The sequence below is a fragment of the Netta rufina genome, assembly GCF_964035555.1.
Source record: "Netta rufina genome assembly, chromosome: 9".
Taxonomy (NCBI): domain Eukaryota; kingdom Metazoa; phylum Chordata; class Aves; order Anseriformes; family Anatidae; genus Netta; species Netta rufina.
In genome coordinates, this window is record NC_140132.1 from 10,817,645 (window position 1) to 10,842,080 (window position 24,436).

General features: G+C 50.0%; 3 protein-coding genes across 5 annotated transcripts; all 3 read right to left on the reverse strand.

Moving 5' to 3' along the window:
- Nucleotides 1–3,047: 3,047 nt before the first annotated feature.
- On the reverse strand, nt 3,048–5,125 carry TMEM41A (transmembrane protein 41A). 2 transcript variants are annotated; one of them, XM_084291640.1, is made up of 5 exons: nt 4,958–5,125; nt 4,701–4,854; nt 4,446–4,607; nt 3,760–3,898; nt 3,052–3,448 (listed from the first exon to the last, which is right to left on the reverse strand). In XM_084291640.1, the coding sequence occupies exons 1-5, from the start codon at nt 5,053–5,055 to the stop codon at nt 3,228–3,230; spliced, it is 774 nt and encodes a 257-aa protein (XP_084147766.1). In that variant the 5' UTR covers nt 5,056–5,125; the 3' UTR covers nt 3,052–3,227. The 2 variants fall into 2 exon arrangements, with proteins under 2 accessions (XP_084147765.1, XP_084147766.1); XM_084291639.1 differs by having other exon boundaries at nt 3,048–3,448; nt 4,446–4,854.
- Nucleotides 5,126–5,347: 222 nt separating this feature from the next.
- On the reverse strand, nt 5,348–16,420 carry LIPH (lipase H; the record flags this gene model as incomplete). The annotated part of the gene is made up of 10 exons (XM_084292119.1): nt 5,348–5,432; nt 6,457–6,630; nt 7,193–7,304; nt 8,260–8,355; nt 9,279–9,446; nt 10,372–10,461; nt 10,922–11,023; nt 11,116–11,224; nt 11,935–12,302; nt 16,369–16,420. The coding sequence occupies 10 exons, from the start codon at nt 16,418–16,420 to the stop codon at nt 5,348–5,350; spliced, it is 1,356 nt and encodes a 451-aa protein (XP_084148245.1).
- A 2,248-nt stretch (nt 16,421–18,668) lies between these two features.
- Nucleotides 18,669–22,224, reverse strand: ANAPC13 (anaphase promoting complex subunit 13). Of its 2 annotated transcripts, none has more exons than XM_084291729.1 (3): nt 22,006–22,224; nt 21,668–21,799; nt 18,669–19,126 (listed from the first exon to the last, which is right to left on the reverse strand). In XM_084291729.1, exons 2-3 carry the CDS (start codon nt 21,764–21,766, stop codon nt 19,001–19,003), a joined length of 225 nt encoding a protein of 74 aa, XP_084147855.1. In that variant the 5' UTR covers nt 21,767–21,799; nt 22,006–22,224; the 3' UTR covers nt 18,669–19,000. The 2 variants fall into 2 exon arrangements, with proteins under 2 accessions (XP_084147855.1, XP_084147854.1); XM_084291728.1 differs by having other exon boundaries at nt 21,668–21,783; nt 22,006–22,221.
- Between the last annotated feature and the right edge of the window lie 2,212 nt (nt 22,225–24,436).

A 24,436-nucleotide genomic window follows, 5' to 3' on the forward strand; every position in this document is an offset into this window, starting at 1 on the left:
CCTGGCACACCAGCCTGAGGTGAACGGCAGGAATGGACCATGGACAGGTACTTCTGTTGCTTTGTTTGTTTACATTTTATGTTAAAATATTGGTTTGCATTTAACTGTGGTAATTTATAGCCTCATGGCAAAATGAAGGAAAATGTCTTATACAGAGAGCAGTATTGTATGAGTTAAATTATCCCATATTTTTAAATTTTCGTAGCTGGACTACACACAGATCTTAAGTTATGATGTTATTTTGTTATTTATTATCATTTCTGTAGATCAGAAGGTTGGCTTCACTGCTAGCACAATTGTAATCTGTTTGTGTGACGTTGCCTTCTCCCCGGTCACGGCGGGAGATGGGAGCAGAGCTGGTCTCAGCGGCTGTCAGTAGTTGCTGCCTCCTGTGACTGCCACGGATGCTGTTGGGCTGGGGCCGAGAGGGATGGGTGCAGGCAGCCCCGCGGGCCCTGTGATATTCCTCACGGTGCTGCTGCGATTTGCTCGCGTTGGTGGTCCCTGAGCTGGTGGGGAATGGTGATCAGGGACCGGGGGGCTTCTGTACTGATGGCAAAGTAACCGGCCCCTCTGAGAGCCTCTGGCAGGAGTGCCCAGAAGGACAGGCAGAGAGGAGGGTGATTGCTGTGGGCAGTGGGGGTAGGATCAGGGTGGCCAGCAGCGCATCCCTGTGTGGGACCAAAAGGCAGCTGAAGTGAACAGGGAGTGAGCAGCTCTCCCCTTCCTGCTGCAGCAATACTCTGCTCAGGGCAGAGGCAGAAGGTGGAGGGGAGTGAAACTTCTCTGCTTTGTTTCTGGCTTCCTCTCCCCATCACTCCTTCTTCCACCCAGATGTCCTCTTGGCCAGCAGCACGAGGAGGCGGCCGGGCCAGAGGTGGCTTTGCTGTTGTGGTGTGGGAGAGATGCTGCGGGTGGTGACTCAGCCAGCTGAGCCGGGAATTCAGCGGTGTGGGATTGTGCACGTAAGACATGCACACGGAGATCCAGCTATTCCATAAAGGAGAGGCTGAGAACTACCCTCCCCTCTACACCATCAGCTCTCCGCCCCAGCCCAGTTTGCCTGTCGCTGGGATTTGGCAGGCTCCGATCAAACCCTCAGTGCAGGGACTTCAGTCTGTGGTAACTCAGTCCCTACCAAAACGATGCTGCAGGGCTTTTGGTAGCTGCACTCTGCTCAGAGCTCCGTGGTGGGATGCACTCTCTGCTCCGAGCTCTGCTGGGTGTGTGGAGGTGCAGAGAGGCCTTGGCGTGGGGGATTTCGGGCCCCTTCTGGCCAGCTGTCCTGGACATGTCCCCATTCCTCCCCATCCTTGCCCTGGGACATGCCTGGAGAAGCGGAGCTGAACCCTTCTGGGGTTCAGCCACACTTGGGTCTGCAGTAAACGTGACCCCCGGCCCTCCCCTGCACACACCTCGTGCTCTCGGCTGCGTGTGGGCAGCGGTTCTGCCGAGGGCTGTGCGGGCACTGCTCTGTGCAACTCGCCCAGCTCTGCAGGTGTGTTGCTGCGCGGGTGCCGCTGCTGCGGTTCCTTGCACTTTCTCTCCTGGCAGGATACGGGGCTGGGATGCGCAGAGCTGCCCGCTTCCTCCTCACAGCAACGCCTCGTTGGCAGGACAGAAGTAAGCGGTGGGTTCCCTTCTCAGCATCCTGACTTCCCTGATGCAGTTCTCGTGGCTGCTGACAGCTCCTGAACGCTAGCCTAGATTTTCTCCCAGAGCTGAATGTTGCCTTCCCCACTGTCGTGTTAAGTAACCATTTCATCTTGGCCCTGTCCAGTAGTGTTCATCTCTCTCCTCCCTGCTCTGCGGATTCCTGATACAAACTTGATTTTTTTGTATTGAACAGTGTACAGTGATGGAAACAAGAATGACTATCAAAGCAAACAATGCATGGAATAAAAAGCCAGTGTACTTCAATGCTTCTCAGGCTGGTCTGGTGATCTGGGAGGGGTTTGTGATGTACGTTGGGAGAGTTGTGAAGTCTGACAGCAAGATGTTAGCAAGCAGTGTTTTAAAGTTACCTGTCACCACTGGAACTAGGGGGAGTTCCAAGTCCCAGGGCAGAGGCTTGGTGGGATGCACACATCATCTTTGATCACCCAGGTGTCCTTGAATGTTGGCCTTTGCTTGTGTCAAGGGATTTTGCTGTCAGCAGGGCAGCTGAATCCTGGGAACTTTGCCCTTTGCTGTCCTAATCCAGTCCAACCCTGGCTGCTTCTGGGGGTGAGGAGCAGCTAACAGGCCTGACACATCCAGACAACTTCTAACTGTCCCCAAAACCCGGGGACAAAAGGTGACCTGACCAAAGGTGAAAACGTTTTCCCTGCAGCGTGCACTTACCATCTGAGTGACAGGAAGAGTTCTGCATGGATGAAAACTCTCCTGCTGGAGGTGCTGGGACAAACCACTGACTCCACAACATTATTTTTCTCTACTTGCTACTTGTACCTCTGCACCTCACAGCACATGAAGTGCTGTTTTCATTTTATGACAAAACTACTGAATAGGTATGGGTGGGGAGAGGGCTGGTGGAGGAAGGAACACAGCCCGAGCTGGGAACTGCTGCTGTTAGAATGGCACTGAAAAACAGCCAAGGCTTCTGCTGTTGCAGCTCAATGAAGCTGTGTGCTGAGGCCTCGTAGTTGCCTCCAGCCAAGGAGGGCTGAGGCTGGGCAGAAACACTGCTGCGGGCAGCAGCTCTCTGCCCCATCAGTCGTGCCCGCTGCACCAAGGGCAAAGCTGCAGCCAGAGCTGGACGTGGTGGGAAGCACGGGAGCCCAGGGGCAGCCTGTGACTCGGGCTGGCAGGGAGGCCACAGGAGCGAGGCGCTTAGCCTCCGTGTTCAAGGGCGAGCAGGGACTGCTGGCCTTCCTCCAGGGATGCTAAAAGTCCCCCTTTCTACCCCCTCGCATCCCCTTCACCAACACGTTTGCAAGAGGCTGGCAACACCCTCAGGCACGCTGCAGACACAGCCTGACTTAAAGGATGCAGGCAATTTACCTCAAGTGTTCACAGAGTTTCATTATAGAGAATTTTCAGTGCAGATACATGCACAGTAAAACACTGATTAAAAACAAGATTATACCTCCTCTTAGATGAGAAGAACAGTAAAAACTGCAATTGTCCTTGGTCCACATGGGCACAGAGCATGCAGAATATGACCCACATGGGCAAAGACCCACAGCTTTTGAGAGACAGTTCCCCAACAGCTGGGGCCTGAGCCATCACATGCTCTTCTTGCCATTGAGTAAAGGAGCATGCTGGTCTTCATCCAGCTTCAAGTGCTTCTTGCTGTATTTCTTGATAAGGGTCCCTGGTATCAGTGCTGCCACAGCCATTGCAAGCAGTTTGAGCAGTGTGTCCCAGGAGAAAATGGCATCCAGAGAGTTGATTTGTGACAGAATGGCTCCTGTCTGTACGCAGATGAAGTTATAGGGTGTAAGACCTGGAAGAGGCAGAGCAAATAAGCCAGTTAGCATCCCCCTTGCCTCCATGCAAGACTGCAAACTTAGCTCCAGTCGCATCCTTGCCCAAGGCTGGACGGGTCTCAGTAACAGAGCAGGGTGTGATACAGAACTGTACACGTGCTTGCTCAGTGCCCTAAGATGAGCAGCATGAAGGCAACCAGGTAAATGGGACAGAGTCACAGCCACGACCCTGCTGCTCCACCTTCCCCTGCCCTTGGTTGCTTCCCAGGGCTCAGTGACGAGGAGGGAGGCAGCGTCACGCTGTCCCCTCGGGCTCCCCCGACCTTACCGATGAGAACGGAGAAGAAGAACTGGGACACAGGGATGTTTAAGATGGGGGCCGAGAGATTCAGAAACCAGTTCGGTGTCATGGGGAACAGCCTCAGGAACAACAGGAAGAAGAACAAGCAGCTCCTGTTCTCTTCTACCTGTCAAGAGAAACGCTCCAAGTTAGTTCTGTTACTTAGCAGTAACACCTGAGTTACCACACCACTGAAGTCAATGTAAGTTTTCTATTTTTTTTTCTCCTCCACCATTCCACAACAGAACATCGGTGTGGAACTGATGAAAAGTGGCAACTTCACGTATGCCTGGGACATACACGTGTGTCTGGGAGCCCAGTGGTGAGCCAGCCCCTTTCACACAAGAGGTGAAAACAGGATCTAACCTGAACGAGAGATCAGGCAGACACCAGCAGAACCTCCCCTGGCTGTGGGACAGAGCACAGGGTTGTGAGGCAGCTCTGAAACACAGGGCCTTGCCCATTGGCCTCTTGTTTCACATCAGATTTTCCTCGGGAGCTGGCATTTTCCACAGATCCCCTCTGCAGACGGGCCCAATCCCAAGGGCGCAGCCTCGCTTACACTGCCGAGGCCCCTGCCCGACCCGAGGCCCCCCTCGCACGCTCGGCTTTGTACCGAGCCGCCCCAAAAGCAGCCCCGAGCGGAGGGGCCTCCTGCGGCACTGACCGCTCACCTTCCCTTGCAGCAGGGCCACTTTGTCGGGGAAGCAGTAGACGACGAAGCGCTTCCCGAAGGCGCCGGACAGCAGGTAGCAGCAGGTGGCTCCCAGCGAGGTCAGGGCAGAGCACAGCACCAGCCCGGTCCACGGCCCGAAAAGCGCCCCGGCCAGCACGTTCTGCGGGGACACGGCTTGGGGTGAAGGCGGCCGAGACCCAAATTCCCCCAAATTCCCCCCCCCGGGGGCTCGGGGGAGGCGCCGGCGCCCTACCAGGAGGCTGGAGCCGGGGATGGCGAAGCTCTGCTTGTAGAGGTAGGCGGCGCAGAACAGCGCCAGCGCCGCGCCGCGGTGCTCCCGCTCGTAGTCCCGCAGCGCCTCGGCCAGCTCCCGCAGCTCCTCCAGGTCCGACGGGAACCGCAGCGGCCTGGGGGGGGACAGCATGGGGCAGAGCATGGGGCAAGGGACGAGGGGAGAGCACGGGGGGAGAGCCGAGCCCGCAGCCCCGCAGCCCGGCCCCCGGCACCCACCTGCGGGCGCTCCCCGCGCTCAGCCGCGCCGACAGCAGCCACAGCGCGGCCGTGGCGGCCGCGAAGACGAGGAGCAGCGCGGCCAGGCGCCGCCACATCCCGCTGCCGGCCCGGGGACAGCCCCGGGACGCCGCCGGGACCGGCCCCTCACGGCCCCGCACGCAGGCGCCGGGCCCCGGGGCGGCGCTGAGGGGAGGGAGCCGGGCGGGCCCTGGGTTAAAGGCTGCTGGGGCGCCGCCGCCTGCACGGAGGGTGCATGTCAGTGCTTCACGGTGCAATGAATGTTTGTATTGGCACGAAACACGCGAGTCGCGCCCTTCTTTCGTCCCCCCCGAGGTCCCCCGGGTGGCCGTGGGGGCGGGCTGCCTGCCGCCGCCTCGCCGTCGGGTCTCAGCTCCTGGCGTGGCACGGCACGGGCCGGAAGGTTTTCCTGGTGTTCTCCGGCAGGACGAGGTCGTAGCGGCACAGCTGCGGTCTGCGGGAGGACAGCAAGAAGTGACAAAGCCGCCCTTTCCCTGCCGTTCCCCCAGCCCAGCCTCCCGCTGTGTACTGGTGTCTGTAAGGTAGGTCACGTTAGCAAGGCAGCGGGAAGGCTCCTCCAGCCAGGTGAGGTGCAAATGTTACAGAGGTCAGGGGTACCTTGAATATATTTTCATTTTGCTGTACGTTCTCCTTTGCTTTGCCTTGTGTGAATAAAGAACCCACTGCACCAGCCGGCACTGCAGGATCAGCTGCCCGGGTTCAGGGGCAGCCGCCACACGGGGTGTCCTGCCCGCCTCCGCCTGCCTCTGTCTCTTTTGCTACACCCTTTTCCCTCTGAGATGCATGACCCTTATTTTAAACCAAGTGTAAAGCGTCTATGGCCTGATGTTCACACACTGTCCTCCTACCGCAGGCTCAGCCTGAGAGATTCTGTGCTCGGTGGACTCAGGCAGATTGCCTCCCTCAAAGGTGCCCTAAAAATGAGGGGAGTTTAAGGGCTTCACTTTGACTGCAGAGCAGGTGGAGGTTAACGAGGTAAGTGCTCTGGGGCATGATGGTCAGCAGCTCCCAGTCACTGGGACTGCAGGAATAAATGAATCTTCCTACTTGACTGGACATGGAAATTGACTGTGATATAAGATGTGTATTTGAGACTGCATATCTGTGTTTCCCCGAGAGTCACAATTGATTTCAGTCCTGAGTTCAGGCCTGGGCAGCTTCTCTGTAGCTACACAAAGGTCGTGATCCTGACCAAAGGTGAAAATGTCAGACCACATTGAGATCAGACCACGCGTTGTGTTTTCAATGCAGTGAGATAACCTCTGTGGTCAAGTAGGTGTTCAGGGAGTTGCGTGCATATGTGCAAGGCAGAATTTATTCTCAAGATATGTGCACAAGAATTATTAAATGTGAAATAAATGAAATTCTTCCAGATGAACTTGCCAGGCCAAGAATCTGTGAGATTCATTGCCTTGTGCCCAGTTTGCAACAGGAATGGTTTGTAAAGCAGTGCTTACCTTTCTGGGTTTGTAAGTGACCGGAACCTCATTTGGAGAATCCTGAGTTTGTATTTCGGGCCAATGACAGATCCCGTGGAAAATGTCAAGGAAATTCTTTTTACATTCTCAAAATCCTGGTCAAATCCAATTAGCAAACTGATCTGGTTGTACTGATGAAAGGCTGCAGCTTCTCTAAAGACAAAGCGGACGAGGTGTCAGGGAGTCACCAGGGGAATAGCACGGTTTTAATACTTACAGTGTAATATTAGACACAGTGCTGGGGGAGGAGGACTGAGCTAATGACTGGTTTCAGGCTTTCAGGAAGTGGGTACGTGTTCAGGTCTCTAGCTTTCAACCTGCTCAGCTACTTTTTGTACTCAGTTACTTGGGGATACAGCGATCTGATCCCCGCTGTCCTGGGCACCCAGAGCTGAAATGCGGAGCTCTCCCTGGAGAGGAGATGTGTTTTTCCTCCTGCTCTTGTGAAAGACCAGGACAGCCATGGGATTGCTGAGATAGCTCATGGCCATCCTCAGGTTGACTACAGAGGGCCCAAACCAAAGGGCCAGGCTGGCGGTGGTGTGCACTGGGGAGCCTGTGGAAATCACCTTGGGCCAGGCAAGGCCCAGGCCTGTGTGCTGTTGAGCATCAGCAAAAACTGGAGGAGGATGTCTTGCTTCCTCCCAGGTCCAGTTGTGCTGAGTCGTTTGCTAACATTTGAACATTTGTGGAACATCAGATCAGGGAGACTTACGGATTAACTGTAGATTCTGCCTTCTGCCCAGCGTCATCAGCTAATACCACGCTGAAGGTGCCTCTCCTGGTGTCTTTGTTCCACGTAATGATGTCCACAAAGTAGTGGTAAACTGCGAGGTGAGACAGAGAGCACGCAGTTAGACTGCCCCACGCCGTGCTCATCCAACACAGCCTGTCCCGTTTGGCTCTAGGACCTTTCTCCTCCCTGCTTGCCTTCATCCTTCGGGGATATGTAACAAATGCTCGGAGCCATGGGATGTGGTGTGGGTGGATATGGGTGTGGGAAAGCCCCAGGAGAGGCACTAGAGCTAGGCTTACACCGGTGGCACGGCTTTCATCACACCACCTCTCACTCCCTGCCTTCCGCGTCCATGTGCAAATTGCATTTTCTTTCTTTTGTCCCTGTCTCCCTGATAGAGCATGATCCCCTCTGTTTCTGTTCTCAGCATCCTTCATTTGTCTTCTTTGTCCCTTCTTTGGGTCCCTTTGCCATGGGGCAGAATTGTCTGTTCTTGACTCTGATCTGTAACTCACTCGAGTTTGCTTGCTGACGTCCCTGCCCACAGGTTTGTGTGCTGGTGATCATCATGGGTGAGAAGAAACCCTGATTTTCACTGATTCCCCCTTGCCCTTTCCCTCTGACCATCCCTTTTGCCCAGGGCAGCTTTATTTGCTGGTTTAGCTGGGAACATGTCTTTACCTCTCACCGTTCCCACACACACCTCTTATCATGCAAGCATGAAAGAGTGTCAGGCTGTTTTGAAACAACCACACTTTAAAGCTTTGTTCACACGTTCCCAACAAATTTCCTAGCCCTGTAAGAAAGACGAGCCTGCTCTTGCACTTCTCTAGCTAGCGAGCTGTCGTCTTTCACAGCACCAAGTATGTTTGCAGTTAGGGAATATAATGGCAGGACTGCAGGTGGACACAACTCTATCCTGCAGCACTGGCTTTGTTTCTGAAGTGCCGGGTACAATGCTGATAGCAACCAACCATCTCTGCTCTGCTGCTGCTGAAGGAGGCAATACACAAAGAAAAATCATTTCAGAAATCTTAGTCACTTACTACAAAATGGCTCTTTGTCCGCTGTATCAAAAAACATGTTTGTCACTGGATGGCTCTGTTGTGTTAAATAGCTTTTCCACTTGTGGGCATAATAGCCTATAGACGACAGTTTAAAAATGAAACAAGGTTACAGCACGGGTATATAAGCAATTAAATTGCTGAAAATAACAAGGCAAATGTTTAAGAAATACTGTATCACGGTTCAGCTGCAAGGTAGCACTGTGATGCATACTCCTATGCTCCATAGGCTTACTTGAGGTCTTAATTTTACTTCTGTAACTAAAACCAACGGTGGGTCAAAATATACCTGGTTACTGTTTGGCACCTATTTTCAGATCCGTCTTTTTCACATTGGATATCTGTGGTCTAGAAAGGTCTTACAGCATGGAACGAAAATAAACCCTCAGCTTTGCAAGGTAATTTCTGGAAGCGTCAGGTTTTTTTAGCATCAAAATTGCAGAAGTGGCAGCCTGAAGCTGGGCTGTTGCCTCCAGGCTGGGGGGGGTGCTTACAGAAAAGCGGAATACCCTTTGTTCACCCCTCCCTGCCATTCCTGTGGTGGTCAAGAGGGCTTTGGGGTGCTGAAAGTTTCTTAGAAAAGAGTATATTTTAGCAAGAGCATGCCCCTGCTCCTCAAACTGCAGCTAATGGGCTTTAATTCATTGCTGCTGTGACTCTTCTGTAAAGATCCCAAGAGTTGTTTTGGCTTTTCTAGTTCTGGATCCTGTGCATGTGGATTTCTGTTGTAGATCATAACATGATGTGTTTGTACAAAGTGCAAGAGAAGCCTCTTCAGCCTCTTGCTTGCAGCAGAGGCTTGCCCCTCTGCAGCAGTCACGGAAGGATCACCCCCCAAAACGAGCAGAATGCACATGCGCTTGCAAAGCACCCTACGTTCTGTTAGTCCTTTAGCAAAACATTTGTTCCACTCACACAGCTGGAGTAAAAGTTAGAGTAAGGCTAGGCAGCTATGTCAGGCATGTGTAGCCCCGATGTATTTACATTCCCCGGATCCTTACCTAGGATGGGGCATGGCATAGGCTGAAAAATTTCACAGCTGGTGCATTTGCCATTCCTGTAGCTTCTGTACGAGTCACACGGGTATGCCGTGATATTGCAGCTCTTTTTCAGGGATGACATGAACAGGAAAACAGACCTCTGGTGGTCGCATTTAAAATACTGCATTCCTTAATCATACAGAGAAGAAATATTTCATTACCGGTCCTCGTGCTTCAGGAAATCAGCATTAAGGCACTAGAAAAAAGGACACGCCAGCAGACAGTCACCGACCAGTCCGAATGCAGCAGGTTGAACTGGGAAGCACTGAGCTGTGGCAGAGCAGTGAGTGGGCACCAGCTTCTCTTTGAGTGCACTCAGCTCTGTCAATGTCTCCTTTCCTTCTTGTCTGTTTTTATTTATTTATTTTTATTTTTTAACAACATATCTGCTGGTGCTGCCACTGCAGTTCCAGAGGAGCCAGCTACAGAGCCTGCCCCATCTCAGGTGTTCTCCTCTTCCCTCTGAGCTGACACAACAGGCGGGTATTGCGTTTCTTTTGCACAAGACCTTGCCATTCTGTCACCCAGCATTGTCAAAACCCATTCTGCTGCTGAGCTGGGGAGGAAAAAAAGCTTCCTTGTGTTCAAGGCTAGGGCTCTACCTGCCAGGCTGCCAAGGAAAGCTCCCTGGATTCAGTCTCGCAGTCTGTTCTGTGCTCCTCTTGAACCTGGTTTCTGAACAGTTCTTGTCATTGCTAGCTAGTCCTTGGGTTTTGTGTGTATTTTAAGTGGTTAGATAATAAAAAACCTCTCTCTTTTCTAAACATAGTTACAAAATGAGGGCACAAATTCACCTGATATGTTTTTGCATGGAAAATTGATCCCACCTGCATTCGTGACACCCCTGACCGATACGCCTGCCTGGTGTGTGTCAGCTAAGCCCCCGTTACATTAGTATGCTGCAGCAGTGCCGGGAGGAGATTGCTTTCATGGCTTTCCCAGAAAATGGTTTTCGCGTATTTTCTAGCACTGATGATGTTTCTGTGGCCTTCTCCTCCTTCCTGATTGGAAACGTCTTGTCAGTGTGTGTGCAATTCCAGGCAGAATTAGTTACCAGAAAATATTGTCAGTGGACAGCCGGGCTGGTCGGTCCCACCATTGGGGTAGAAGTCTATGTGGCCCAGGGTGTCTGCGTAGCCGAGTCCTGACCAAAGAAAGCATCAGGGGAGGGAATATTAAATCATAGAGCACAGAAGAAGGAAACATGAGAAACTAACTGGAAAAAAATAATAGTTTTTCAGCTCTAAGATGCCTTTTTGTGGGAAAGGCTGGGGAAGGAGAGGGCTGAGGGAGATGCCGGATTTGGCCTGGAGGATGCACCCTCCTGCACTGGTGCTCAGGTCCTTGCGCTTCGTGGGCTGTGAGGCCATACCTGCTGTGAAACAGCAGCATGCCTTGAACTGCAAGTAAAAGGGCAGCTCCCGAGGGTGTGCCAAGCACAGCGTGGGCAGCACGGGACTGCAGAGCCCTTCCCAGCACCCCTGCACTGGGAGGGATGGGCTAATGGGGCAGGGATCACCCTGGCAGAGCCGCTGCCTGCCACAGGCCCTGCTGCCCATCGCTCTCTGGGTTTCCCTGCAGCAGTGAGGAGAGGTGTCACGTACCATCGGTGTCCGAGTGGATAACATCGATGAACTGCGCATCAGTGGGGTCCAGCCTCTCGCCGGGCGGCTGCCCTCTGTACAGGGGGCCTGCTGGGTCAAGGCCTGCAGCGAAAAACCGCCACGGTGTCGCCTCAGTGCTGGGCTCGCGGCAAGCAGCTCTCCCCAGAGCGAAGGGCTGCCAGGGCAAGGCTCACCTGTGATTCTGCCGAGTTTACCGTCAAACATCTGTCCCACGAAGCCGGCGATGTGTGCTCCCAGGCTTACTCCTACCATGTGAATGGAGTCGAGTGATGCTCCTTCAAGCTGGGATTTAAGAATACCCACAGTCACGGGTGTTGGGCATGTTAAAGGCTTAAAAACATCAGGAGGGGGAAAGCAAACACATCTCCCTGCTTTTCCCACACTTGCCAGTGGTGTGTCCCACTCCATGCAAATATTCTCCCTTTTGATAGCCCCAAAGCGCAACCGGCACTTGTATGTGGGGCCTCTGTGGAAGCTGTGAAGAGAGCAGCGCAGGCAATGGTTGTATCTTCCTGAGGCTGTGACTGAGGCTGGACAGGAACAATTATTCGTGGACCCCCTGAATACAACTCCAGTTGCCCTCATGTTGTTCCTGGAAGGTGTTAGCAGGTAGAAAGATCCTAAAGGCCTGCTGTCATAGCTGCCTGTGCCTGTGCAGCGCCTTGCAGGAGCTGCAAGCTGTAGCTGATCCCCATGCGCTGACTTTGGACATCCAGAAGGTGGAAATAGAGTTTGTATGGACAGGAAAACAGATCTGTGGGGTTTTGTATCTAGCAATGTAGGGACTTGGAGTGTGAACTGAATACTGCAGCGAAATGCCATCGTACCGAGTCCAAGAGCAGAATTTGGCACTGCCGTGTAGCTACACTTCCAAAAAATGAATGCATTCCTTTTTAGGAGGTTCTTTTCCCAGACACGCTGCTGTTTTTAAACACTTCCTTTGTGCCCTTTACATATTAACAACTATATCATAGTGTGAACGTTCAACTTACCAACATTTCATCAATAAGTTTCTTCAGAATCTCAGCAACTTTCTTGCTGTTTCTGGAAGCCGTGCTGTAGATGATGGTCGTTGCCCCCTGGTTCCAGTCCACTACGATGATGTTCATGGCTTCCGCAGAAAGCAGGAGCTGCACCAAGCCAGGGATCCAGACCGGGGCAGAGCCTGTGGGCCGGTACCCGTGGATAATGAAGGTGGTTTTCTTGGTCAGATCTAGATACTTGGAGGCTGTAGAATTGAGCTCTTCGGCACAGTCTGGGTTCTGCCTGGTGTACAGCATGAGCTTCACTTTCAGGTCGGTCCCCATCAAAGCGTTGCTGAAGCTGAGAGCTGTGAATGCAGGACATGTCTCCCCGGGATCTGAAACGAGCACAGTGTGGCAATCCTGAGGTTAGCACCAAAGGGCTTGCCTTGTGGGTTTGCCTCTCCACATGGCTTTCTTGCCATGTTGGATCAAATGCAGCAAGTGTACCTGCTGGGAGCAGCGCTCCCTGAAACGGCCCAGTCCTGCTCCCATGAGCAGCATGGGCTCTCCCAAAATCTCATAAGGGTGAGGAAGGTATCAGACAATGGCACCTTGGATGATTGCTGTATTGGTTTCAGAGCACGCCCAGATGCCTTGGGCAGGTTCTAGGGTAAAGAAATATCCTCGTATTTTGTTATCAGAATGGTTTGGGGTGGAAGGGACCTTAAAGACCATCTAATTCCAAGCACCCTGCTGCAGGCAGGGACACCTCCCACTAGGTCAGGTTGTTCACAGCTCCAGGCAGGAGCTGACAAGCTGCATGGGATCTTGCTGTTGTGAGGGACAGCTCAGTGCTTTGCTGGTATTTGCAGTTGCAGCCTGCTGTTTCTGACTGTGAAATGGGACACCCTTTGTCTGCATAAGATAAGGTACTGATACTGCTTTCTACACAGCTGGAGAGTTCCCGAATTTTCTGTAAGTGCTGCTTTTCAGGACAGTCTCTGCTGTTTGAAAGCCTGTCTTTGTTCACTGCTTTTCCAGCAGACCACCAGCTGAGCCTTCAGAGTCCAATACGATCTCCAGCAGGGCACTGCCAGGGAAAGGAATAACAGTCTCCAGACAGATGCTGCTGCTGAAGGCCCTCCCAGGTTTTGTAGCTTCTTTCTGGCTCTTTCTGGCTCACAGGTCTTTTCCCCCCAGTCCTCTTGTTTTTACTGAAGAACCTTGTGGGAGAGAATGTTTCTTACACACACAGCCTGGGCTGCAATAATTGTTCAGGCTGCAGTTGCAAGAGGGATCTTCTGGATTTTTGCTGCTTAAAAGGGCTGTGCAGCAGGGTAGAAGAGGCTTAGAAAACCTGCAGCTTTGAGCCAGTTGTGCTTGAGCAGGTGTCCAGTAGTCCGTGCATTTTAATTCCTAAATGATGAATCTCTCATCATTTCCACAATAAACTTTCCTTCCTTTCCTCCTATGGAAATAGAAGCATGAGAGTGATATAAATGCTGTGTGCCCAGCACATAAAATAATCTGCTCAGTTGCCATAGTTCTGCTAATTACTTTGAAGAAGCCCCAGGAGCTCCAGAAATAAAAGTTAATAGGCTAAGAGGATGTTGCAGTTATCTCCAACTGGATATTTTAAATTACTACTATAAATTCAGAAATAAATTTTAACATTTGAAATCCATGGAGTCCTTCCTGTGTAAAGCCTATGGTAAAATATGAATAGCGGGACTGGAGCGGTGGGAAATGAACTCAGCCAGGGCCAGTGGATTTGAGTTGAAATCAGTGGCCTCTGAACTGGGGGTGCTCTGCATCTGTAATGCCTCAGTCAGGGCTCCCAGCGGCAGGATGGGCCGTGCTTGCAAGGGTAAAGGTGAGCCGGGTGCTTCTCTCCTGGTCCGTGTGCTCTTGCTGCTTTTTTGCAGTGCCAAAATGCTCCAGAGAAACAGCATGCAGAGTTCTCCCCTAAGACTGCTCATCTGGAGGTCTCAAAGTAACAAGCAGAGAAAAATTATCATTTTTTGCTGATACGCAGCAGCATGTACAGTGATAATCAGCAACTGTCCTCTAGGTGCTACTGCAGCATCAAAGAAAAATAGATATTTATTTTTTTTTAAATAGTTATTAATAGCTAGATACTGTTTGAGTTCTTGTGTAGTATTGTTGTATAGTATTGTTAATCATCTTTACTGCCACTGAGGCTGTAGTAATGCAGGCAGAAATGCTGGACAAGAATTATTTCTACATGGTACAAGACTGCACTGATTGCTTAATTTGTTCCCATGTCTCCCATGTTGTGCTGAGACTTGCCCAGGGGAGCACTGTGTTGTCACCAGAGCAGCCCAAACCTTCTGGTAAAGAAGAGCTTTTAAAGAGCTGATCAGCATTTGCTAATACCTAATACAGGAAGCGTTTAAAAAAACACGCTATATCTGCACCGAGTCTGTTAAATTTGCTCTAGCTTGATTAACAAAATCAGATCCGTGCTAATCGTGGGGGAAGACCTGCCAGCTTCTCTTTGGCAGGCTGGTGCATATCCCCGAATCATCCACCATGTGTTACAAAAGCTGCTACACGAGGGCAGCTGCTTGTCCTGGCTTTGCTCTTCTTCCAATAAGCACGAGAATCCTACCCAAATGGCTGGAAGTGTCTTTGAAACAGACCTGATTTCTCTGATGGGGCAAGAGGCTTACTGTGATTAACTCTAAATGAGGGTGGTGGAAACTCACATCTTCACGCTGCGCTTAACCCGTGTCCAGCAGACCCCTTCTCCCCAGGAAAGGTGAATAAATGCTGGCAATTAACCCAGCGTCCCATTAACTTGCTTCCTGGCCATTAGCTTGCCGGACAGCCTCAGGCAATTCCTTTTCCTCCCTTTGCTCGGTTTCTGTGTAAAACAGGATGGCAAATGCTGCTTTCCTGGGCAAGGTGCTCTGATGCCTCGGGACCTATAGCAGGGGGTATGCCAACATGATAAACTGCTGCTCCTGCGTGGGGGCTGGACATCTTTTGTCCTGAGCATGAGATCAGCCTCCCAGGCACTTCTGCAGCAGGAGGGACACCTACAGCAGATCTGGTCTTTTTTGGAGACCAACTGCAGGTGGGAGTTTTGCAGTCATGAGAATGGTGCCAGGCAGACCCCATGGCATCTGCTGCAGGCAGTGCTATGTAAGGCTTGTGCTCCCCTGCAGATGGTGTTTGGAGACTTTGTCTTCCTTTTGTCCTGGATGTTCAGCCTATGGCCAGGCGGGGTTTACAGCAGTGATGTTTTGGGGCTGGCACCTTGAGGCTTTCTGCACAAACAGAATACTGATTTATTATTATTTTTTAACTCCACCAGTTTGTCCTCTTGCAAAGCGAAGTTCCAAAAGGCTTTCACATCTTTGGGTCAGTGGCAATTCGGTCAGATTTGTGCTTTTCCCAGCTGTGATCCTTGGGACAGCAAATTGCCACACGGAGCGCACAAAGGGAGTTGCTTACCGGGTCAGCACTTGTGCAGACCTCATCCAGGTGTGCTGCTGCTTCTGCACCTCTCTGCAGCTTCCCTGACTTTCAAACCCCCGTCACATCGCCTGGGCTTTACCATTTGTTTTAAAGGACTGGTCTTATGCATCAGTACTGAAGTCCTCAGTTTTAAGCGCTACCACCCAGCCAATCTCAGCAGCATTACCGAGATAATGCTGGAAATACTGAAAATACCGAGCAGCATGTTACACACCACCGCTTTCCACACAGAGGGTGTGCCCTCCACCTCTTAAAATGGTCTTCAGTATCTTGCTGGGTTTCCTTGGTCCTTTTTCACACAATTCTCTTTTCCCACTTATTACTACATTGCCTACAGCGTATCCTTCGAAATAAGTAAAACGAGACCCCCAGGATTACTCCAGGGAACCTGATGAAATATGAGCTGGTTTTTAAAAGAATACTCTGTTTTTTTAATCCTGTTTGTTTTCCCTACAAAACAGAAAGCTCTAGCTTCACTAACCGAGCAACTTGCTCCCATGTGTATGCTAACAGAAGGCAGTACATTTGTTTATTATTATACAGGTTGATTCTTGATGGGGCTATGAGGATATCAAGTGAAGTTTAGTGTTCATAAATGCTAATTCATCCTTTGCGTCTGTCATATAAGATGCTGCTGAAAAGAAATCATCCTTCTCTAAAGATTTCAAATGGCATTTTCAGTGTCGATGGATAGTACTTATATAAGAAAAATGTTTACAAAGTAAAGAAAAGATAATAAAAATAACTTCTGGTTTTACGTTTGGAACTTACATCTGACTACATTCATGAAACTGGGATAGTTTGCTTTGCCAAATAACTAACAGTAGTGAAAAATCGTACATAGTAACTTCATAATGCATCTAATACATTATAATGCATCTATGATACATTCACGTATCTGCAAAGCAGAGGAAGGGTTATATTTGACAAAAACATTAAAAATGTTTGATTTCCTACCTGTTTTCACCCCATATGAAAGGTAGATGAACACAACACACAGCCTCAGCATATGGACTCCCACATGAAACTTCTACAGGTAGAAGATTTTACGGATCCCACAGTTTCTTTGGCATGTACTTGCTGTCTCTGACAACAGTTTGCTCTCTTTTTCTGCCAGTAACGTAGGTGTGGTGAAAGGAGGAAGTTACCAGCCAAGAAATGAAGACCAGTCGCTAGTTATACAACTAAACCTTCTTTTTAAAAAGGTGGGGCACCTTCTATTCTATCAGGATTCCTTATTTTAAATACAGTTTGCCCTGGGGAGTGGCTAATCAAAGACACAAGTGGTCTGGTATCTCACTGTAAGCAGCAATCTGACTACATGCATTGAAATGAAGGAAATGATTGCGTGCCTATTTGTCTTCCGCAAAGAATGTCAGAAGGCAGCAAAGAACGTAGGTGTCACTGCAAATCCGATAAGCATCTGGGCAGGGCCGGCACTCGTTTTCACAGGACCCCAAGTTGGTGACGATCCCCACACTCCCACGTTCCCCTGGCTGCCTCTGGGAGCTGGAGGCTCGGCATCCCTTTTAGCCCAGGAGATCCTGCAGTCTCAGGCAGGTGCACACCGCTCCGTCGCGACAAAGGGCAGGTACCAGTTGGGTTCAACGTGAGCCTCCATCGGGCTCCAAGCAGCTGCTGTCTTGGGTGGCACTGGTGTATCTGGCATCCCCACTTTTTTTTTTGCAGCCGGGCTGGAACCTCATGGAGCCAGCTCCAAGTCAAGTAAGAAAGGCTTCTGTCCCTGCCGGGCAGGAGGAAGAAGATGTGAGATGCAAAGGCAACTGCCAGGGGCCAGAAAGGAAGTCTGAAATTGGAGCTGGGCAAAATGGGTAAGATGAGGCTGGTTTGGAGTTTGTAATGGGGTGACGGAGGGCAGGGCTGCTAGACAGAAGCAGTGTGGGGCCTTTACCTAATGTTTTCTTTGCAAGTTCCTCTAGCGTAGGCCAGGGAAAGGGAACATGGGGAGGATCAGAAATACCTCATTAAGTGCAGGCTCAGTTTTTCCCCCCAGTGAGATCCAGTGAGGAACTGAACTATTACAGCTCCCAGCTGCACAGCTGTTTCTTTGGTCCATACTGTACAAGGTAAGCTTTTTGATTTGGCTGATTCTTGGGTTAATCTTTACCTCTGCCTGCTGGCTGCCTGCAGCTCCTTCTTGTTCAGACAAGTGCGTGCTGCTTGTCAGCTGCAGGCACTGCTGACACCTCAGACAGGGGCACACCCAGCAGCACACAGTTTGTTCACAAGCACCTCGACCCAAGCATCCTCGCGTGGCTCAGCAGTCAGTCTCACAGGACTTGCGCCATGCTGTGATTCCATTTGGTACTCACACAGACGAAATTTTTATTAATTTTAATTGGGTTTTGTTAATTTCGAAGAGGATAAACATTGTGAAAAGACACCAAAAAACTTCTGTGGAATCTGGAAGCTATGAGTTCCAGGAAAATGTTTTTTTTTTTTTCTTTTTTTTTTGCCTGGTGCACTGGCAATAGAAAATCATTTGAAACATTGTTTTCCTTCCAGTTCCTTTCTCACTTCTACCAGTAATCCTAAACTCTGTCAAAATATTTTCTCCTTAGCAAGTTCTGCCAATGGTGTGAAGGAATCGGTCCAACAGTGAAACATGCAAGATGAACAGAAGGCTTTTACCTATCGCAAAAGACATTTGAGAATCAGAGATAAGATGAGGTAACAAAATCAATAGGCCCTTGCCTTTCTTCTCAGCATTAAAAGAGGTAACAATTTATTGCCTGAAGCTAAGCTCCACTTGTTTCTTTTCCCCACCACTTCCCTTAGATTGCTGTTTCCCCTACGAGACAGCTCATCCAAGCAGCTATCATCAGTCAATGGACTGGGACTGGCAGGCTCTTCCCTGTAACTCTCAAACATCTGTCAAAAGACAATGATTCTGAGTAACCCCCATTTCAGCATAAATTAGACTGGTGACAGAATGCACGTTGGCAAACATCCCCAGGACGTCAGCACTGGAGATGTTGTCCAACGCCACCATCAAATCCTGAGATGAGGAGTTCAAAGAGCCACTTGTGTTTGCACGTGACTTCCAGCCCTAGAATCTGACTGACCAGTCTTGCACTCACGTCACACACTGGTTAAAAATGGTAACAAGTGACTCAAGGTTATTTAGGTTTTCTGAAGTGAGTTCTAGCCACAAAATACACCGTTATACTTGGAACATGAGCCTTCAGAGTCACAAATGATCCCGTTGTGAGATTTGAAAGGAAAGAACAACGTCAGACAGTAAAAACTATTTTTATATCACACGTAGAAAACATTTAAGAATGAAATTGGCACCAACTTAAGAATAAGTTAACAGAAGATATAAAATAATGTTACATAAGTAAAGAGAAACATTCTGATGTTAGCTCTGAGGTTTCAGATAGCCTTTGTTGTTTCACACAGATCACAGAAGCATGTTAAACTGCGTTTAGTCACTGAGTAGTTGGAATCCAAGCCTTCTTCAGGAACTTTGTTTCCTCCTTAGAGAAGCTTATGACAATGATGGTCAGACGAAAAATAATTTTTATATCACATTCATGCATCCCCTGCATGAAATCTGACTGATTTGCTAGTTTCCTGTGGGAGGAACGTTTTCGTGGAGATACTGGAGAGCCAGATCTGTCCACTTCATTTCTTGTTCTTTCACAGACTCAGTTGTGCCACCATTGTCTTGCTCTGGTTCAGGAAGCTCATTCTGAGAACAAACAAAAAAAAAAAGGTACAATGCATTCCATGCATAATAGGCTTGCTTCCTAGAAGGAGCAGGTGACTAAGACTTCGTATGAATAAATACAAAAATCCACAAATGAGACCAGAGGGGGCACCTGAACAATACATTTCACACATAGTGATTCAGTTAAAACATTACTAAGCCCAGTTATGAACAATATTCTTTTCATATGATTATGATGCTTCATCTGAAAGGTAAATTGGCTTTCTAGGGCCCTGGGGCCTTGCTGTATACTCAGACTGCACACGCAGTGAAGGAGAATATATAGCAAATGCAAAGTAAGTAAATAATAGTATGGTGCAATTATTTCAGTGCTGGTTTGCAATGTGTTTCTTTTGCTGTTGCCAAGAATACAGATATTGCATTTATTGTAGCTGTATTTAGACAACTGGCTCTGTAACATATTACTTTCCTGCGGCAGGTGAGAAATCCTTCCTCTTCCTACATGCTGAACACAGGTGTGGCTGTGCTACAGCAAGAGGAAATGGCAGAAACCCCTACCAGGTGCAGCACAGAGCTCCTCAGGGCACGGTAAGGAGGAAGTACAGCTTAAGTGAAATTTCATTTTGCTTCCTTATATTATTTGTTCTCAGTGTTGCTGTGTGGTCACAAAGAGTATGTGTTATTCCGCAAGACATTCCGCAAACAACCATTTGGGCAAGAATTCTGAGTCCTAGATCTCTGGACATCCCAGCACGAGCTAAATAAAATCTGTCAGTTTTGAAAATGGCATGTGACTTCAGCCCATGTTCGTTCATGGGAATCTCTGCAACGAGCACTGGATCAGATGCTCAGGACAGGCTCAAATACCACTGTGCAGCTATTCTGCTTGCTCCTTCACAGTGCTTCTGATCAAATCTCCCAGGAATTTGTGCTGGTTTCTCCATGTGATCAGAGCCAATCCCATCCCTGGGGATCTGTGTATCCACAACCAGGCCTTTCTTTCCATTGTTAATTGATGAGGCTTCCTGCTCTGAGGCTGCCACCTGTATGTGATGTAAGTAGCTGAAAAGGTGATAGCTGTAATGAAAGAAACAGTAGTGTTTCTTGACCTGGACACAGCGTGATGGCAAATGTCATCATGGAACCAATTTATAATATTCAGACTGCCTTAAAAAACACATTATTCTAAGCAAAGTGCGGTTTGGGTTCTCATATCTGAGAACCACAGTTGTGCAAAATCTTTCCCTCTAGCTCAAACCTTGGCAGGAAAGTGGTTAGCTTAATGATATGGTTTAGTGGAGGGCTTGTTAGTGTTAGGTCAAAGGTTGGACTAGGTGATCTTGGAGGTCTCTTCCAACCTAGATGATTCTGTGAAAACTTGTGTGCTGTATACATGGATTTTGGAAGTGAGTAGCTGCGCCTTGTTCCCTGAAGAGACAGTGCTGGGCGTCTCGCTCTGACTGGATCATAGCTTTGAGATCCCCTCACTGCACCAAGGAGGGGCTTGGCCAAACCTGAGCTGCGTTATCCAAGAATGGTGGCATGCTGTGATGTAAGGGCTAAAGCCTGCGCCATGTCACTGGAAATTTGTAAATGTCTCTGTGCTAAAAGTCACTGTCCTGGGGTGTTTAAGGAAAGGCTGGTTGTGGTACCTAGGGACATGGTTTAGTGGGTAATATTGGTGGTAGGGAGACAGCTGCACAAGATGATTTTGGAGGTCTTTTCCAACCTTTATGATTCTGTGATTCTAAAATAACCTACCAGCCTCTTGTTTGCCACAATTTTGGCATGACTACTTTGTCAGTGCTAGCCAGGGTAAAGCTCGTTCACCTGACTGAAGAAGGAAAGGGAAAATCCTCAGATACTTCTCAGTTCACAGCAGTCCCCAATGGCTAAGGAAGGTGCTGGTGGGGAATATGTGAAGCTTCAGTCTGGGGATTTGTGGGATAAGAGGTAGCTTTTCCTCAGCTGCACCTCTCTGGCCTAGCAGCTGTACAGGCCATACACTGGATGGAAGGATAGCTGCCATGCATTGGATGCAGCATTACAAGCAAGAGTCCTGCTTGCAGGTGCCAGCATTTTCCCTACTATCCTTGAAGTGGCAACTGCAACAATGTGTTTGGAGAAGTCTGAGTAGGAAGACATTTGAAAATAAGGGAATGTCAGGAAGTGAAAATAAAGTGAAACCAAGACTTTAACTGTTAGCATAAGACTGACCCTCTCTGTTCTACAAATGAACCGGCCACTGCGGGCAATGCCAAAGGGTAGCACAGAGAGAGAAAGAGGGCAATTCTGCTTCCTCCGATGCCAAACCCCGCAGTGTGTGGTGGGACGGGTGCTACAGTTCTGAGGAGATTTGGCCACTGGCTGGGGAAGGGGGACAGGGACATCCACGTCCTCATCTACACACAGGCCTGACTGGCACACAGGGCAGGAAAGAGCACATCACACCCATCCCAGGAACCTTTCGTACACATCAGCGGTGCCACCGGCGATATCGCCTGTGCTGTTTTTGGCAGGGGCTGCATGAAACCTCGGGCTGACGAGCCGCCGCTCACCTACCAGCGGGATGGCCACGTCCTCGTAGGGCAGCTTGTCCTCCCTCCAGGCGTCGTCGATCAGGTCCAAGATCCTGCCGTCCCTCTGCACCTCGCTGTCCATCCTGGCAGCGGGCAGGCCTGGGACACCGAGACGCTGTTTTGGACACACATTAACACCCCACAGCCTGCACGCACCCACATGGCGCAGCCGAGACACCTCGGCTCCCCCTGCTCCCACCCTTTCCAGGCATGGCCACCCGGCTTTTGGGCTCGATTCCCGTACACGAAGCGTGAAGCCTGGCACAACGCGAGCCTGGTGCTACCCACGGCACAGCCCTGAGCGCGTTCACGGCTACTGACCTTCACAGATTCCCTTCAGGAGACCGTGAGGCAGCACCCGGGCGGCAGCACCCGCCGCGTAATGGCGGCGCAGCGCGGCCCCCGCCCGCTGCCAACCCACCGGCCCCGCCGGCTCCCTCTGGCCCCTGGGCGGCTCCCGAGGCCGGGGCCGCTGCCTCCGCCCGCCTCAAGGCTCCTCGGGCCGCCTCGGGCCGCCGCCGCTCCCCGGCGCCCGCCGCCAGCCGTCATCAAGCGGCGCCGTCCCCCGGCGGAGGCCGGGCGGGGAGCGGGGAGCGGGGAGCGGAGCAGCGCGGGGCCGCCTGAGGTGCTCGGGGGCGGCCGGGCCCGGCGCTCGCCAGGTCCCCCCTCGGTTCCCCCCTCGGCTGGGTCTTGGGCTGGGGTGCCCGGGGGGTGCTGAGCACGGAGCTGGGAAAGGATTTTGTGTGCTCCTCCTGGGTGAGACGGAGTCCTGCGTGCACGGGGGGTTGCGGTACTGCTCGGGTCCCCAGGTCTGGTGTCCCGATGGGGTTTGGAAGCGCTGTAGGAGCGGGATGGGGGCTTTATGCTCAGGTGTTTAACCGCCTTTCTGTTACGGAGCCACTGGTTCATGGGGGAGCCATTGAAATAAATTCTAGCTTTCTGGCATGGGGCCGTTGTAACGTAGCTTTTTCTGTTGTTTACATTTTTAACCTCCCCCTACTTTTGCCTGTAGGATCAGCCCTTCTTGCTTCACATACAGGTGAACATTTTGCGTGCGTGCATACGTACCTGCATGTTTGTGACCCGAAGGATGGTGGTGGGTTAGCTGAGGCAACGAACTGCTGCTGTACAGCTGGGCAGCTCGCCTTCAGAGCTTAAGGCACCAGAGGAGTCTTTAAAAAGTGATTGCTGTCTTTAAAAGGCACTTCTCAGAACTACACCAAGCCCCAGTGTATCCTGAGCGCAGCAGAACATCGCGGGGTCTGTTTAGATTGATGGGCTAGGGAGAGACCTGAGTGAAGGATAGATTCATACCCCTGCTTTTACACAGCACTGGTATTTGTTGTCTGAAGTAACAAATGCGTCAGTCAGAGGTGGATCTTGGGCTGACCGTGTGGACGTTTGGCAAGGTTTGGTACAGCTGCTGCGTGAGCTGCAGTTGTGTGCTCTAAGGAGCGTAGCATCGCTGCGGTCTCACACTGCTGCGTGCTTGTATCGGGTCTTCTTCTGTATAAAAAACTGTTTTCCCTTATTTTGCTTGTAAATTCATGAAGGTGACCGCTGTTCTGCTCACTTGTAATAGTGTGATAATTATATATTATGTATTTTTTTTTTAACTTCTTTCCCCTGTGGCCTTGTCTGTTTGTTCTGCAGCTGGATGGAGAAGTAGGCTTGCTCTTGCATTGCCACGGGTGAGCGCTGCTTTTGTGTACTTTCCTAGCTGCTAAATCCACCCCGATTTGCTGATGGAGGCTTTGTTGGAAGGAATGCAAAGAAATGGGCAGGGGAGGTATGTAAGCAAAAGTGTATGCCAGTCTTTTAAAATAGTTTAAATACAGAGCTTCCCTCTTAGGTCTCTTCCAACCTAGAAATTCTGTGATTCTGTGATTCTTATTTACAACCAAATCAGTTTTACACCAAAACCGTTGTTATGCAAACTTCCATTGCTTCAATAAGGCCTTTGGTGTTTATCCCCCAGTGTCTGCTGGTGGACAAATACAGCCTGTAGTGGCCTTCAGCTGGGTCAGAAGCAAAGTTGCTGGTTCAGCTAGCTGGCTTTGCAGTAATCCTTTGCTGTCAGATATTGTGGTCTTAATTGTTAGAATTTCAATGTTTCATCTTCCTAAAACCTTTACTCCTTTCCCCCTTTTTTTTAAAAGACCCTTCTTACCTTGTAGCATCAGGAGCAATGGCAATTAGAAGTGTGAATAAATATTTTTCTTAAGAGCCCTGCAAGGTTAATGAGACATATCTTTGCTGTCTGTTTTTAATGCAAGCATCTGATTAGTTCCTGCTTATGTTGAAACGGCAGAGTCCCATTTGTCTCTGAAGAATCCTTAATGGTCTGTCTTAGGTTAAAGTATCTAGACTTTTGGATCTCAGAGAGAGACTGTAGTGCCAATAATGGAAAAAAATGTTTTATTTACTAAATAAACATGACGCAGAAGTCATTGATGCCATTGTCATAGTTTTCTCTGAGAACGTGACTCAAGTTTACCAATACCATATATTTTCTACAGATAACTGGTTGCATAAATCAAGTTTAGACTTAGCGTTATATTAGCAGATGCTGAGAAGGAAATGTTCTTGCTCTGCATAATAGCTGCTAATTTTTGGTTAACTCGCAGGACAGGGTGAACTTCAAATTTAACTGATTTTGGCTGCTTTAAGAACTATTTCTTTCCCTATAGAAAAACTGTCAAGTTGTGAAGTGTGCATATGCTCTGGGGGAACAGAGAAATTTCAATCCTTT